At 41.6% G+C, this 17,582-nt stretch overlaps 1 protein-coding gene across 9 annotated transcripts in view; it reads left to right on the forward strand.

Moving 5' to 3' along the window:
• The window catches only part of stxbp5l (syntaxin binding protein 5L), a 454,881-nt gene that overhangs the window by 166,389 nt on the left and 270,910 nt on the right, over positions 1–17,582 (forward strand). For 8 of the 9 annotated variants that reach the window (XM_080203426.1, XM_080203432.1, XM_080203427.1 and 5 more), the window contains exon 5: positions 4,975–5,109. The exons of the other annotated variant lie outside the window; for it this stretch is intronic. In XM_080203426.1, coding sequence (XP_080059552.1) covers positions 4,975–5,109 — 135 coding nt within the window. The remainder of the gene's footprint in view (positions 1–4,974; positions 5,110–17,582) is intronic. 9 annotated transcript variants of the gene reach the window in all.

A 17,582-nucleotide genomic window follows, 5' to 3' on the forward strand; every position in this document is an offset into this window, starting at 1 on the left:
GATGCACATCCTGAATGACCTTATTGTAGGAGTGCACGTGAAGGCATTAAAAGAAAATTGAGCATTAAATAAATATTTGTGGACCAAGCAAGTAGGGCTCAAAGAACTAAGGACAAACCCTTCCAGCAACTGTCATTTGCTGCCAGCAACTCCAACCCCACCCCAACCAAAACCCTCACATACCATGGATTTCTGTCCTTGATGGCCACACAGGGAAGCTGGTGGAGGCTGCATCCATGCAACTAACAGCAGGAAAATCACTCTTAATTGGGAGATTAATTATTCAAATTGGCTGCATGTCTCCATTTAGTGGACAGCTAAGGCAGTACTATTCCCACTGCTGAGAAATCCTCCTGACAGAAGAGGGACTGCATTTGGGAGCTGTCCTTACAGACTGACTGGCATTTCACCTGCCTGCCAGGGGTCAGTAAAATTTCACCTATTAATTCTGTTTTTTTTCACCATAGATGTTACCTGACCTGCCTAGTATTTTCAGTACTTTGTTTTATTATCTTAGCATAAGAAATTCCACTGCAAAATATCTCCACAAACTGAACTAACCTGTCATGCATTCTGACGGAAACTTATTGAACAACCCTACAATTATAACCCATCCCTCTGAGACACTGGTAAAATGGCTCTCCTCCTGCTTATATTTGTGACACTTATTCTCTGGCCACCACTGCAGCAGCATCTAGTTGCTTGCATCAAACCCTCCTCAGCTGTTCACACACTGGCAATTTTGGAATTGGAGCTCACGCTTCAACAGTGCATTTCTCCTTTTCTTCTCCCACTGCACCAACATCAATTTACATTTATAGTGCTTTTAATTTAATAGTCTGTTGCAAGATGCTTCATATCCATGTCATAAAGAAAATATGAAATAAGATATTAGGGCAGATAACCAAAAGCTTGGCCAAAGAAATAGATTTAAAGGTAAGGAGAAAAGTGAGGTAGAGAGATAAATAAATTCCAGAGTTTAGGTGAAGGCACAGCCTTCCATCAGTGGTGGAGTAATCAAAATTAGGATGCTGCAGAGGCCAGAATTAGAGGAGTGCAGTTGTAAGTCTGCATGGGATTCCAAATTGGCCAGCTGAAAATAGTCGATCCTAATTGACACGCAGGTGGGGTGTATGCAGATTAGAGACAGTTGGTCTGCATTAGCGGTCAGTTGAACCTCCCAGTTGCAACACCTTACCTGTAGCCAAGTGGTTAAAGTGATGGATTAGAACTCCATTGAGTTGTCCCCACTTATGTTTGCAACTGTCATCTCACTATTCCAAATTTCAACCATGTATGAACAACTATATTAGGTAAATAGAAGAAAAAGCATACAGAATCAGCTGACGCTGGTTGCTGACCAGTCAATTATAAAGTCATCACAGGTAGGCTTTTTGGTTGAAAAGAACAATTATCACAGAGTGAACTTCTTCACTCAAAGGGTGGTGAATCGCTGGAATTCTCTGCCCGTTGAAGTGGTGGAGGCTACCTCGCTAAATATTTTTAAGACGCGGGTTGATGGGTTTTTGATAAGAGAGGGGATTAAGGGTTATGGGGAGAGGGCGGGAATGTGGAACTGAGCCAAGACAGATCAGCCATGATCTTATTGAATGGCGGGGCAGGCTCGAAGGGCTAGTTGGCCTATTCCTGCTCCTATTTCTTATGTTCTTATGTTCTTATATTTAGAATCACAAAATTATTATGGCACAGAAGAAGGCCATTTGGCCTATCATATTTGCACAGACTCTCCAAATGAGCGTATGACTTCTGCCTATTCCCCATACCTTGCACATTGTTTCTATTCAAATAAGCAACAAATGCCCTCTTGACTGCCTCGATTGAACCTGTCTCCACCACACTTCCAGGAGTGCATTCCAGACCATTCACTGTGTGGAAAAGTGCTTTTTCATAACACATTTGCTGCTTTTGCAAATCACTTTAAATCTGTACCTTCTCATTCTCCATTCTTTGATGAGTGGGAGCAGGTTTTCCTATCTACTCTGTCCAGCCCCTCATGATTTTGAATGCATCTAAGAGATCTCCTCTTAGACTTCTTCTCTCCAAGGAGAACAGTCTCAATCTCTCCAATCTATCATCATAATTGAAGTTTCTTGATGGGCCAAATGGCAGCCTCCTGCACTAAGGATGCCATGAAGTTTCTCGTCCCTGGCATCATTCTTGTAAACTTCTGTTACACTCTCTCCAATGAATTTACATCCTTCCCAAAGTGTATGCCCAAGCTATACACAATATTCCAGCTGAAGTCTAACTAATGTCTTTTACCAGCTCAGCAAAACCTCCATGATCTTGTGCTCTATGCCCCTATTAATAGAGCCCCTGGATACTATATGATTTATTTGCTGTTCTCTCTACCTATCCTGCTACCTTCAATGATCCATGCACGTATACACCCAAGTCACATTAACGGCATTATATTCTTTGGTCCTTTCTGTTACCTCTTTAAAACACTCCAACAAGTTAGCCACCTATTTTGTTTTTGTTTACCTCAGTTGAGCTCAACTGATGAAGGATTATTGGTGAAACCATTGCTTTAAAAGCCATGCTTACCAACATGATGAGGGGTGTAATCATGAAAAACTACTGAAGAAACTGGCAGGGACATTGAGTGTGGCTGTTCATTTCAAACTTTCGTTGGTAAAAGGCAATTAAATTAACAAGTTCAGTAAATCTGACAAATACTTTTTTTCACTTACATAAACTTACACATACCCTCAGCTCCAAGAAATGTCATTTCTTGTTAAGATTTTGCATTTTATCAGAGATATTTTTCATTTCTTTTACCTCTTTTGTGACATCCTCCACACTTAGCCTTTGGGTGCTGAGGCAGTGGATGAAGCATGCTTATGGGCAAAGAGAAGAAATTAATTAAGCAACGATTTCCACTTCATTAGTCCAGCAAAGCAAAATGATGGTCTAATTAAATTACAGTACAATCTCAAAGCAGAAATATACCTGATACCCAGATTAACTATTATGAATAGCTCTGTCTTTCTCCTCAAAGAAAATAAAAATGGGGTCACTAACTGTTCAGCGACTACATACCTCCAGAACTTAAAGGATTATTTGATTTCAAAGTGAAATCGCTCTTTCTAGGAGCAACCACACAGCACGTGGCTCACTTTTTGTGGACATGAGACTCAAACTGACTGTCCTTGCTGAAAGCAATTTGCAAAGGCCAATCAGAATACAGTGGGAATGGAACCACCAATTTTGAGCTGGGAGGCAGGGCCAAGAATGAACACCAAAACAACTATCAGCCAGTGAAGTTCCACTGTTTGGGAACCATCCCAGTTGAGGTACCATCTTTGTTGTGCCAGGGATTGTAGATGCTCAAACAAGTGTAACCTTCAAACTTGCTACTTGGCCCTGTGCCACTCCCACCAGTCCCTGGGTTTTGCACTTTCTTCCAGAAAGGCATTAAATATGGGCACATATTTTAGAGGTTTTTTTTCATTTTAATCACACACACACACACACACACACACACACACACACACACACACACACACACACACACACTGTCACCTCTCTCTCTTTCTCTTTCACGAACACTCATATACACTCACACTTTCTCTCCCTTGCTGCGTGGCCGCCTCTCCTCCAACTTTCCATTGCCATTGCATACCTCGTTCCATACCCCACTGAGCCATCTGGTTGCCTTCCCTCTTGCCCTTTTTCTGGGACATTTTACATTGACTTTGTTTGTACTTTTAGTTAATCCAGTCACTGGCTAGCTTCTCAGTGCATTGGCTGCTGATTGAGTGACTAGTTCATCTATAAGTAGCCAGCGCATTTTGTAAACCACCTCCGATTGGTTGAGTTGGAAAGTCAACCATTTTTCGAATTACTACAGCCAGACCTATCCCTGGTCTCTATCCATGGAATCCCTGGTTTCCATGAAATCCAGTTTGGGATAACACTACAGTAGAGCAAAGAAGCTGAGTAACATTTGTATTCCAGGATGATCCTAGAATTGAAAGCAGTTTTTGTAAATAGTAGAAGGTCCCAATAATGCTTTATGTGATCCAGCCAGATTTGGTGGTGAATGGCTAAACCAGCTGCCCACTATCCATTCACATCTGCACCCATTGGAGTTAAGGGAATGAAGATAAGGGCTGTACCAAGCTAACTGCCATAGCAAGAGAGAGTAATGCTTTTAAAAGGAACAAGGACATCAAAAGTGGAGGTGAGGTTTTGATTAAATGTCATAGCTGCAAAAATTTAGAGGTATGTGGAGGGCCTATGTTTAAACAATTGTGATTTTGATAGTGCAGTTGTAGTCGTTGAACCATCTAAACTGTGATCCTCTACTCACAAGTACCTCGTTGATTCCTGAAACTCAGCATCCTCACCAAAACGCATGTTGTTCTCCTTTCGCCAGCGCTCTTTGTTGATTGTAACTAACTTCCCTGTCCTTCTTTTTCCTTCTTCCATCATCCTAGTCATTTTCCCTGCACACTCTTCCTCTCTTCATTTTCTCTGCTGTCCTTCTATCCTCTTCCCTCTAATGCCATCCTTTCTCTTCCCCCTTCTCTTCCTCTCTTCCTGTTCTCTTTTCATTTTACTCTTCTTTCACTTTCTCTTCTTTCTCTTCTGCCTTCCCATTCCTTATTGCACTTCATCCTTTTCATCACACTTTCACACTCATTCTTTCTGCCCTTATCCTTCCCTTTCCTACACTCCCTCCTTTATTCAATCTGAAGGTATTTAACTATTTAATGTTCCTTGACCTTGACATTTCATTTACCCTTGATTCTGTGTGCATCATCACGGAGAATCCTCTGGCTTTTTGTAAATGAATGGAAATATTGCAACTGAATTTCCTAATCTTTTCATGATTGAAGTAATATTAGCCTCTCACCACGAAATATTTTCTTCTTATTGCCTACATGAATTTTAGTGTTTGTTTTGGGAAAATATTGAAAGTTATAACTCATGTTTCTTTTAAACCAGGATTACCTGCTGCCATCTCCCTTTCCAGAGTAAATGGTTGTACGTGGGCACAGAGCGAGGAAATACATATGTTGTGAACATTGAATCTTTTGTTCTGTCAGGATATGTCATCATGTGGAATAAGGCAATAGAACTGTAAGTATCATCCATAACCAAGTGAAGAACACTAATATGGAAGGAAAGTCTTCTCAGATAATCATGTCTATTAACATGAAATATCCAGAATAATTAAAATTTCTCTGAGTCTAATGGTATCTGAAGGAGTCCAAAATGGGTTAAATCAAAGCTGATTTTTATGGTCAAAGGTTCAAATGCATGTATTATTTTATGAAAATCAGTTCAACAAACCCAATCATTTTTGTCTGAAGTAAGGTATAAATAATAACTAAAAGGTACCAAAATGTGTAAATCAAAAGATACCTTACGATTTCCTAATGTGGGGCAATAATAATAATATAAAACAATACTGTGGCATTAATATCAGAGCAGGAAAAGCTGCTGATATTTTCAATAAATTTAACTATGGGTAAAGAAACAAGAAGCAAAAAATTACAGATATTGGAAATCTAAAGCAAACTCATCAGCCAGGCAGTACTTGTCAAGAGAACTGAGATTAGTAGTGGAGAAATATGACTCTGTTTTGGAACACCTGGTGGCAGATCCTTGATGAAAACAGCTGATGGAAAGCATTGGTTAAAAGAAGATTTTAAAGCGTGTTTTTTTTGAGAGTGGAATTTGGAAACACTCGTTTAACAAGCACCTGCTGCAGGTATTTGAGGAGAAATCTATAAAAGATTGATTGAATGGGTATCTGCCAGTTGGTTTCAGAGTGGACTGTGTCTGACCACAGTCAGCCTGTGGGCTTGAAGAGACTGTGTGTATATTGAGACCATTATGGCATAAAATATATTTTATAACCTGTGTTATCTTTAAAATCTTTGTACATTTGTATAGATAGGTGGGAATGAAGGAGTGTCATATTATATTTAAACTTCTCATGTTTCATTTTTTTAATGTAGATGTTATTTGGCAGTTATGTTACTCTGTTTCTCCATGTTTTGTCATAAAAGTAAAACGTTATTGTCTATTGAGATAGCTGTCCATTCTGGGATCTTGCTGTCCAATACTAATATCAACTGGGGTCTTAACATGGAAATGGGAAAAATGGAGTTTGTGAGAAAAAGGAACAATCACAAAATAGATTTGGGCAAGAAAAATGTTATTTAGCCTATTGTAGCTGATGCATTCATCAAAAAGTCTATTAATCCACCATCATAATTTCTGGCTGTTCTTTGAATAATTTAAGTGCTTTGGCTCCATTACTTCATACACATATATATTTAATCTTTTGATTACTCTGTGTAAAGAAGAATTTCTTAAGATCTGACTAAATTATGCTTTTTGAACCTATGTGCAAGGTGGAAAAATACAAATTTCTTCTAGGGTATCTTCACAATGTAGTCCTTAGACAATTCGTTCGATAAACAAGAGTTCGGTTTACATTTGCAACCACCATACATGAAAGCTGTAAACATAGCAGACCTGCCAACACTTACACAGTTGACTTATTTGTATTCTATTATTTCATCTACGCATCAGGCTTCATATGTCTTTCTCACTGTTAATTTTCCTACTGCATCTGACAATTCCTCTGATGAGTCAACCTGCTAAATCATTTCGTTTTCTTGGTCTCAATGTATTATAGAATTCTTACAATATACCGTAGGTAACAATGGTCAGAACTTTGTGTAGTGGCAGTGGCATTAGACTTTCGCCCCCATCTGGGAGGAAGTTCCATCTCTGTAACTGCCTACAAAATAAATAGTTGGCAGCTGTTTAGTGCCATTAGCTCCAGAGCAGTGCCCCAGCAACTCCATCCAGAGTAGTGACTACATTTGAGACACAGTAAGAAGTCTCACAACACCAGGTTAAAGTCCAACAATTTTATTTGATAGTAAACCCAAAAGCTTTCAGAACGCTGTTCCTTCGTCAGGTGAGTAGAAAGTTCTGATCAGGGCATATAAAGGCACACACAGTTTACAGAATACTGATTAGAATATGAGTCTTTACAACTAATCTGCTATTCAAGTCTTAAAGGTGCAGATAATGTGAGTGGAGATAGCACTAAGCATAGGTTAAAGAGATGTGTATTGTTTCCAGACAAGACAGTAAGGGAGATGTTACAAGTTCAGGCAAGCCATGGGGGTTACAGATAGTGTGACATGAACCCAAGATCCCGGTTGAGGCCGTCCTCATGTGTGCGGAACTTGGCTATCAGTCTCTGCTCAGTAACTTTGCGCTGCCATGTGTCGTGAAGGCTGCCTTGGAGAACGCTTACCCAAAGATCAGAGGCCAAATGCACATGGCCGCTGAAGCGTTCACCAGCAAAAAGGAACAGTCTTGCCTGGTGATTGTCGAGCAGTGTTCACTCCTCCGTTGTCGTAGCATCTGCATGGTCTCCCCAATGTACCGTGCTTCAGGACATACTTTCCTGCAGCATATTAGGTAGACAACGTTGGCCAAGTTGCAAGAGTACGTGCCGTGTACCTGGTGGATGGTGTTCTCATGTGAATGATGTCATCCATGTCGATGATCCGGACAATGGTCTGTTTGAGGTTGTGCGGTTGTTTGAAGGCAAGATTCTTTAACATGCTTACGGTGGAAGCTGGAGAAGTGGAGCATCGTGAGGTTATGTGTGGGCTTGCAGTACAGTGAGGTGCTGAGGTTACCGTCCTTGGTGGAGGTGCATGTGTCCAAGAATGCAATCGATTCCGGACAATAGTCCATGGCGAATCTGATGGTGGGATGGAACTTGTTGATGCCATCATATAGTTGTTTCAGTGATTGTTCACCATGAGTCCAAAGGAAGAAAATGTCATTGATCTATCTAGTGTATAGCATCGGTTGAAGGTCCTGAGCAGTGAAGAAGTCTTATTCAAGCCTGTGCATGAAGATGTTGGCATATTGAGATGCAAATTTGGTCCCCATGGCTGTTCCATGTGTCTGGATGAAGAACTGATTGTTGAAGGTGAAGACATTGTGGTCCAGGATGAAGCAGATGAGTTGTAAAATTGCATCTGGAAACTGGCAGTTGAGTACTGAGGCAGTTGCAGCAATGCCATTGTCGTGGGGGATGCTGGTATAGAGTGCCGAGACATCCATTGTGACGAGAGTGCCCCTGGTTCAACTGCTGCATGTGTGCTGAGTTTCTGTAGGAAGTCCATAATGTCGTGACAAAAGCTGAGGGTTCTTTATACAGTGGGTTTCAGTATGCCCTCGACATAGCTGGAGAGGTTCCCGCACAGGGTCCCATTGCCCGATATGATGGGATGGTCGGGTGTGTTTGCCTTGTGTATCTTTGGGAGGCAGTAGAGATCTCCAACACAGGAAGTATGTGCAATGAGAGCATGGAGGGTGCTCTGAAGGTCTGGATCAAAGGTCTTCGTCAGAGTGTTGAGTTGACGGGTGTGTTCTTTGGTCGGATCTGTGGGTAACTATCTGTAGTGTTCCTCATTGTTCAGTTTTGCAGTAATTCTATTCTGTTCAGTATGTCGATGGCCCCTCTTTTGTCTGCTGGTTTGATGACAATGTTGTGGTTGGTCTTGAGAGCGTGGATGGCGTTGCATTGTGCTTGGGTGATGTTCGAGGCTGTTTTGTGAGTGCGGTTGATGAATCTGGTGTTGACGCACTTCCTGATGGCTTGGGCATACATGTCCAGTCGAGGGTGGCAGCCTTCCAGAGGAGTACAATTGGACTCTTTCCTCTTCGGTTGCTGCAGTGCAGATCTCTCTGCCAGCTGTTCAGGTTCATTGGCTGTCTGATTATGTTTGCTGTTGGCCTCTTGGGATTTGTAGAAGAACTCCCGCAGCCTCATTCGTCTGGTGAATTCCTCTGTGTCCAGTGTGAGACTGATGGTGTCCATTTTGGTGGTGGGGCAGAAATTGAGCCCTCGGCTGAGAACTTCGACTTCATCTGGTTGAAGTGTGTAGTCCAACAAGTTGACAATAGATTTCCCTGCAGTGGTACTGTTATCTACTGTGGTGCCAGGGGAGGCTTGTTGTTGCTGGTGGTGATGCCGAGTTTCTCAAGTTTCCTGTTCTTGGTTGCATGTAGATGGTGTAGTTTCTTTGTCTCATCTGCTTGGCAGAGTTTTGCAGCTGGCCTGCGTCCTGAGTGCAAGTTGAGAATATGAATTCTATCTTGGTTTCCAGGGTGCAGCGTTTGCTGTAGAGCTGATGTATGAGGTGGTTGAGGATCATGACTACATTTGAGACAACAGGCAGTCTCCAAAATCAAAGAGTCATGGAGTCTAGGGTTTTGCTCACACCAGGTTGGTAGGCCCCTGCAAGACTGGTGGGATATTGACTTTGCAAAGGCGATGCGGGTAGCATCTCTGGGCTCAGAGTGATGTAACTTGACGGCCCCCTGAACCTGCACATAAACTGCCAGGTGACCATCTGTTATTGACACTTCCCATTTAGCGTTGGCAGTGAGAAGATGCCACTTAAGGATCTTAGTTGGCCTAAGGGCAGGCAGAGCTCTCTGCTGCCTGACATACCACTAGTAAGTTGCCAGTGGAGGCAGGTAGAAAATGGGCATAGTGGCACCATCAAGACACCCGATATTGTCCCTCCCCTTCTTGCAAACTTTATCAGTTTACTAGTTTATTGCATATTTCTATCCTGATTCATTGTCGATCATAAACTTGTACAAAAGCAAATCATTGCAGTGCTGAGAATCTGAAATAAGAGCAGAGAATGGTGAAAATACTCAGCAGCTCTGGCTGTATCTGGGGAGAGAAAAATGGAGCTAATGTTTCAAATCGACCTTTCATCAAGAACTTCTTTCCCACAGAAGTTAGAACTCACACAGATTTGGTGTGCTGTAAAGACTTTATAACTACAAGTTTGTGTTTGATTTTGCATTCTTCCTTACTAACTTCACAATCTTGTCCTCCCATTTTACATAGCTTCATCCTTTTCTTCTGTTGTAGGCCTAAGGTATTCTTGAAAACAGATACCAGTGATTACAGTTCTGTCAGGTTTGTAAATGAGTGTGAATTGGCCTCTCTTCAATTAATAGATGCCATTAAGACACATTCTTTATCAGGATATGCCTCCCACAAGCATATTAAAACAGTCTGCCTGTCATTATCAGTTCTCAGTTCAGAAAAGCAGTGGTCACTACCTTAGAATAAGTTGTAGAATGACATTATTAATTAGTTATTTTAAGATTTAAGACAATTTAAGAATCATAGTACACAACTTAACACAGAAAAGATTAAATCACTTCACGTCAGCAGTAGAATTCTGCTGTTACACTCATTAACCTTTTCTTTACATCACTGCATTTCAGATTTATAGGTTAATTGGGGTCGAAATTAGTCTGGGCCATTCTCACACCTGGACCCAGATGAGGCACTACAGAGGCCTGTAGCATAAAGCATGAGAAGTAATAGAAATCTGTTCTTGGGCTTCTACCAGCTAGCTGCTGATGCTGATTGTACCTCCATAGACAAAAATAAAATTTATTTATGACTCACAAGTAAGGCTTACATTAACACTGCAATGAAGTTACTGTGAAATTCCCCTTGTCGCCACACTCTGGCACCTGTTCGGGTAAATGCACCTAATCAGCACATCTTTCAGACTGTGGGAGGAAACTGGATCACCGGGAGGAAACCCACGCAGACATGGGGAGAACGTGCAAACTTCACACAGTCAGTACCCTAGCCAGGAATCGAATTCGGGCCCCTGGCGTTGTGAGGCTGCAGTGCTAACCACTGAATCACTGTGCCCCCATGGACAATTTGACCCATGGAAAAAAAAGCAATTTTAGGCCATTTACAGAGGCTGTTGGGAAAATATTCATGAAATGGATTGCAGTTGGAACAGTTAAAAGGGCAGGAGGACAAGAGGATGGAGAGATTTGACTCCTGTTGCTCTGGGAAAGCGCTTTTGTTCTGTGTAGCTTCATAGTATTTTCAACAGAAAAGTTTGGTTAATAGCCACTGAAGAATCCTAAGCAGTACAAACCTGCTCATCAGGTATCCAATATGAAAAGGATGTCCTTCAACAACACTAGTATTAGTACACCATTAGTAAATTACCAGTGGAGGCAGGTAGAAAATGGGCACAATTTTTGTTTCCTGTTACTTTTGTATCAGTTTCTGCTTCAGCCTTTTAATACTTCGCTCTTCTTTAAATATTTCACATCATAGCTATACCTGAAGATTTGAAATATTTGGACACCACTTTTTCATCACCATTTCGTTATCAGCTAGAATGGACCCAAGTGATCACTCATGGATACAAGCTTTGTCGTGTGCATGTGTTGAGGAGAATTGCATGCAATTTTTTGATATACTGGAAGATGTACCTGGTAACAAGAGACCTCTACAATGGTGTCTCTGCACTATATTTCCAACTGAAATTTTGAAGCACTTACACAGCATTGGATGCCATTTCGTTACAAGAAAGTCAAGCTTTGGTGTGAGAATTGTGTTTTATGTTGACCTTGCAACTAGTTGGACAGTACAAAGAGCCCTCATTTTTGTCAACAAACACTGATAGAGAGACAAGTTTGCAAGTGCTGACTGTTAGTCAAAATGCAGTTTGTTGGCATTTAACTCTGCACATGTGTGAATAATTCTAATCACATTTACTCTGTTCCCATATATGTTCACCCCCTTTTCCTTTATTAATCTATTCAATATAATCTTAAATTTGACATAAGTTTTGTCTCAATTAATAAACCTGGACATGAATTCTACAAGCATATGTAAAGAGGCTTCTCAAAGAAGTCTGTAGTGATTGTTCAATCCCTTCCGCTACATGACTGGCTAACAGAAAGAAAGGGAGATGAGAGAGAAAGATTCAATGGAAGAACAGAACAGGAAGAATAGAAGGAATGTGCTACATCCAGTGCAGTAGCCAGAGTATGCATGCTAGTGGACTCAGTATGTCAGTTACATAAGCAAAGATTTGGAATGTATTGTCCTGTTTGTAAACAATATTAAAGCTTCTAAAGTTAAAGGCTATGATCTTTGTGTCAATTTCAAGCATCAACAAACCAATGCCCAGGTTCAATGATAGTTGCAGAGAGGAAGGAAATCCAGGAACTGATTGAAGGGCACTTATCAGTGGGCGCATTGCTGGAGGCTAGCTAGTTGGGGCCAAGTTGTACATGGAACTTAGTAGGATTGAGGGTTATAGGTAAGCCTAGTAGGTAGAGATATGATCGGCGCAACTTGTGGGCCGAAGGGCCTGTTTGTGCTGTAGTTTTTCTATGTTCTATGTTCTAAGAACAGACAGAGACTAAAATTAGCTGGCAGAGTTTTATGCAAAGGTCTAGAGGTGTGTACCAGCAGATCTGGTACACCACCAGAGGAACAAGGAGCAAGAGGGTTGGGGCATGAAACCAGGAGATTCACAATATCAATGCAGATGAAGAAACTAGCCCATGGAACAGCTGTATTATGATGAAGAGCACGTAAGAATGTCAATTGCAGTAGGAGCTTGTGGATTAGTCTAACCCAATGTGTTGACAGGGAAGAAAAAAAACAAAACATAGACCATTGAACAGTGGTTGGACTGAATACAGAGCACAATGGAAATATAAGAAGTTTAAGGGACTGATCAAAACTAACTTAGTGTAATGAAAAGATTTTTGGCGGAGGAGCTGAAAACAGAATACAGGAACAAATCAGATACTGGAATAAGGGCATTCGTGTGGAGAGTATAGCTGCCATAGAAAGCAGATAGAAGAGTGAAGATCAAGTTCAGAAATCAGTGGAGATGCTGGGCTAAAACTTGATTTGTCTTATTTCCCAGCTGCAAGGTCCAACATGTCCACTTGCCTGTGCCAGTTCCAGCAGAAATGGGCAGCATGCAGATTAAATACTGTCACCTCATTTCCATCAAAGTACCATTGGGTTGAGTACCTCCAACTGCTGGCACTTCTGCACTCAAGTAGGAATCAAGCAACATTGTGGTTTTAATGACTCCAACATGATACCAACATCACAGTCTGTCCTTAAAAGCTGCACTGAATTTCAGGGGATTAGTGATGAATATTGTTGCTACAATTCCAAATGAAGATAATGTGACACCAGAAAACAGAGGACTCCAGGGTCATGGATGTGGTATATGGATGCCTTAGTGTTAGAGGTGGACTGGAGGAGAGATGCCATGATTCCACGGAAAACCAGGAAACCTTTAAGGACAACATTCAGAAAGAATTTGGAGAAGATGGCAGGGGGGTCAATTCCCAGCTTCTGACTGAGATACTGGCAACAGTGCCACATGGAGTCCTGGGACCCTATGTGGTGATCAATGTTAATGAATATATCTTCATTTGACATCTCAAAACCAGTCACCAGTCCCTTTCTCACTGCTCGGTGAACAATCCTCCAGCAAACACATCAGCAGTCCTTGGTACACATGCCTAGCATCTAAATATATCACCTGAACCTCTCTAACCTATCAATTCTGTCAGCCTACCCTCCGTCTCTCATTGCCTCCACATGTTTCCAGCTGTTCAGTCTGTGGCAGGTACATCAGCAAAATTAAATGCCATCATTCTTCCCTCTCTTGCAGGGCGGGATGGCTCATATTAGAAGGAAGCAAGGACATCTGCATCTCATGGGCTCTATGAAGCAGAAATCTTTCAGTCTGTCGGAGCTTTGCAGATGCTATGACAGAGCCAATAGCATCCAGCATTTCTTGGAACATTGAGGATGATGTGTTCTTGCCTTATGTGCCATTTGATCTTTTAAGGCTGCTTACTAGCATGATGAGCAAGTTACAGCTTTTTTAAATCTCTTGCCTTCTACCAACCCTCCTTCCATCGTCCAAGACTTCCTCTTCTGACTTTCTGCTTTCAGACACCCAAGAACTGCCACTTGCTCAGTCACTGCAACTTCAAAAGGAGGGAGTACAAGCATAGTGTTGATGAAACAGTTCTGTTACTTGATCAGATGTTCATAACCATTAGCTTAGACACTGGCACTGCATATACCTCGGAGGTTACTTTCAGGTTGAGGTCCTTATGTGATGAATTACTGGACACAAGTGGTCTGCAACCAGGCCAAAAATGAAGACTCGTTTGTTCACCAGCTCACTAGAGATCAAGATTGTAGAAGAGTTCTACTCAGGAGACTTGCATGAGAACTTTGGTAGAGTAGCATACAGAAGGATACTGATGAGGATGCACTCAGAGATGCTGGACATATTAGCAGGTATCCTGTCACTGTCAAGAAGCAGGGAAGAGCCCCATACAAATTGGAAGAGGACATTACATCCTTTGCCAGGAGAAAGTGCATTTTGGTCTGGGACCCAAAAACAATAAAACAGAAACCAAGGGTGCATTCTACTGCAGCCATAAAACTTGGCAGTTGGTAGCAACATTTTGAGGCAGCAGTGGACAATCTGTGGCCTGGGTGGGGGGCACACGTGGTCCTAGTGCAGCCCACAAGACATTTTGTGCACCATTGCCACATTCCTCCAATCTCCATCCGTGTATTTTTTTTCCTACCATGACTGAAGTGATGCATATATGTAAAGTAAGGGTAAATGAGGTGCATGTGAATAATTGCACATAATGTTGACTGACAGCAGTAAATCCCTCTGCATCTAAAGTGTAAATATTTATTTTGTATTTTTTCCATTTGAGGTTGATAGTTGCATTAATATATAAATAATCAAGCATTTTCTACGACTTATTATGAAATATTTGGTGTGTATTAAATGTATTTAACCTTATTTATGGGGTCATAGTTAGAAATCAAATCTGATTTCAATCCTGCACCACTGAGGTGGAAAGTGGGTGACTCATGCAGTCCACTCATATTAGCCCAGGTTTCCCATTACTGGTTTGGGGCATGGGCAAAGTGCTCTGCTTGGTTGGCTTCAAACTTGTAGCTTCGACTCGTAGCCTCGTGTTCAAGTCTAGTGGGGCTCCAAATGTTGCATAAAATGGAAGGTGCAAAGCAGCTGATATTGAAGCATTTCAGTAGATATAGAAATAATATTAGAATACCCCTAAACCTTTTAAACTGAAGGGAATATGAGCCAAGTTTATCCCCAGAATTATAAAATTTTTCACAGGTTTTAGAGTTCTGACTCAAGATTCACGTATATAGTGAGATCACACTCAATAAACATTTAAAATCTTTATTACTTTTTTGCAATACGTTCATAAGTTAATCAAGTGACTGAACACATTGAAACATGGGGTTACAAGGAACTTGTATCTACGATTCATTCACAAATGGTCAATTTCACATTGATTATAGTTTTCAGTGATTGACCAAGACATCTCTTTATGTTGACTGTAGTACTTATATTCAAAAAATTACTATAATTATACAGTTCCATCAGCATGTACTATGTTGGGAGTGACGGACAGCTTGTACTATGTTGTTCTGACGGAGAACATCACTTTCTGATGTTCTCCGTCAGAACTTGGTTCAGGTTGACTAAGTGGGCAACACTCCAGTTTTGAAGCCTGAGTATTTAATTTGTTGGTTAGTCATTAATTGTGCTAATCAAGTCTTGAGGACACCAACTGACACACATCTGCTTTTCCAGAGTCTCAAGACCTGTTTGGAAATCTTTTTATAATACTTATTTGTCCTTTCTTTATAAGTCAATCTGGTTTCAATATGGGAAAAGAAGTACTTCACAAAGACATAGTGTAGTTTGGCAGTTTTGAGAAAAGCAAACTGTTTTCCCCCTAAATCTGCTCCTAGAGTCTCAAAGCATGATGGACTGATTTTTAGTCAAGCTTGAACATTTAATATATATTATCACCAACCACAGCAAAGGTTCTTTTTCTATAAATTCCATACCCTGCACAATTTAGCCCTTGTGTCATTATGGTGAATCTATAGTGTACGTCCTTCAAGGCCAGCACTGTATAGCCTTCTTGAAGTATAGTACTCAAACCTAATTTACTGCAGATGAACTGCAAACAATGTTCAGCAGGGTGGAGTTGTGGGGACTATGCAGTGTTCAGTGTAGAAAGTCTATGTGAAGAATAGTGATACAAAATAAAACTAAACGCTTTTAATCTGAATGCATGAAGCATTAGTAACAAGATAGACAAATAGCTACACAGTTGAAGATCAATAGGTTTGATATTGTGTGTTGACCCTCATAGCAAGATAATTTGAGTACAGGAGCAGAGATGTATTGTTGTAATTATACAGGGCCTTGGTGAGGCCACATTTACAATGTTGCGTGCAGTTTTGGTTTCCTTATCTGAGGAAGAATTGCCTTGTTGTAGACAGCAATTGTTTACCAGGCTGACTCCTGGGATGGCAGGACTGACATGAGGAGAGATTGAGTCAGTTAGAATTGCGGTAGACAGAGGGGAACCGGTGGATGTGGTGTTTCTAGATTTTCAAAAGGCCTTTGATAAGGTGCCTCACAAAAGGTTGCTACAGAAGGTTAGGGTGCACGGAGTTGGGGGTAAGGTGTTAGTGTGGATAGAGGATTGGTTGTCTAGTAGGAGGCAGAGAGTTGGTATCAATGGGTGCTATTCCGATTGGCAGTTGGTGACTAGTGGAGTGCTGCAGGGATCAGTGCTGGGGCCTCAGCTATTTACCATTTATATAGATGATCTGGAGGAGGGGGCTGAGTGTAGGGTGACGAAATTTGCTGATAGCACAAAGATGAGTGGAAAAACAAATTGCACAGAGGGTGCGGAAAGTCTGCAGAGGGATCTGGATAGGCTGAGCGAGTGGGCGAGGACCTGGCAGATGGAGTATAATGTTGGCAAGTGTGAGGTTATCCACTTTGGCAGGAATAATAGTAGGAGGGATTACTATTTAAAGGGCGAAAAGCTGCAGCATGCTACGGTGCAGAGGGACCTGGGGGTCCTTGTGCATGAGTCGCAAAAATCCAGTCTGCAGGTGCAGCAGGTGATCAAGAAGGCAAATGGGATGCTGGCCTTTATAGCGAGGGGGATAGAATATAAAAGCAGGGGGGTCTTGCTGCAACTGTACTGGGTACTGGTGAGGCCGCATCTGGAGTACTGTGTGCAGTTTTGGTTGCCACACTTGCGCAAGGATATATTGGCCTTGGAGGGAATGCAGAGGAGGTTCACTAGGCTGATACCGGAGATGAGGGAGTTGGACAATGAAGAGAGACTAAATAGACTGGGTCTGTACTCGCTGGAGTTTAGAATGATGAGGGGGGATCTTATCGATACGTACGTATAAGATAATGAAAGGGATGGATAGGGTAGAGGTAGAGAGATTCTTCCCGCTTAGAAATGATAGCAGGACTAGAGGGCACAGCCTCAAGATAAGCGGGGACAGTTTAGATTGGAGTTGAGGAGGAACTTCTTCACTCAAAGGGTGGTAAATCTCTGGAATTCTCTGCCCGTTGAAGTGGTGGAGGTTACCTCGCTAAATATATTTAAGTCACGGGTAGATAGGTTTTTGACAGACAAGGGAATTAAGGGTTATGGGGAGAAAGCAGGAAAGTGGAACTGATCCACTTCAGATCAGCCATGTTCTTATTGAATGGCAGGGCAGGCTCGAAGGGCTAGATGGCCTACTCCTGCTCCTATTTCTTATGTTCTTATATTCACTGGAGTGCAGA

Source organism: Carcharhinus amblyrhynchos, chromosome 15 (genome assembly GCF_965287045.1).
Source record: "Carcharhinus amblyrhynchos chromosome 15, sCarAmb.v2.hapA, whole genome shotgun sequence".
Taxonomy (NCBI): Eukaryota; Metazoa; Chordata; class Chondrichthyes; order Carcharhiniformes; family Carcharhinidae; genus Carcharhinus; species Carcharhinus amblyrhynchos.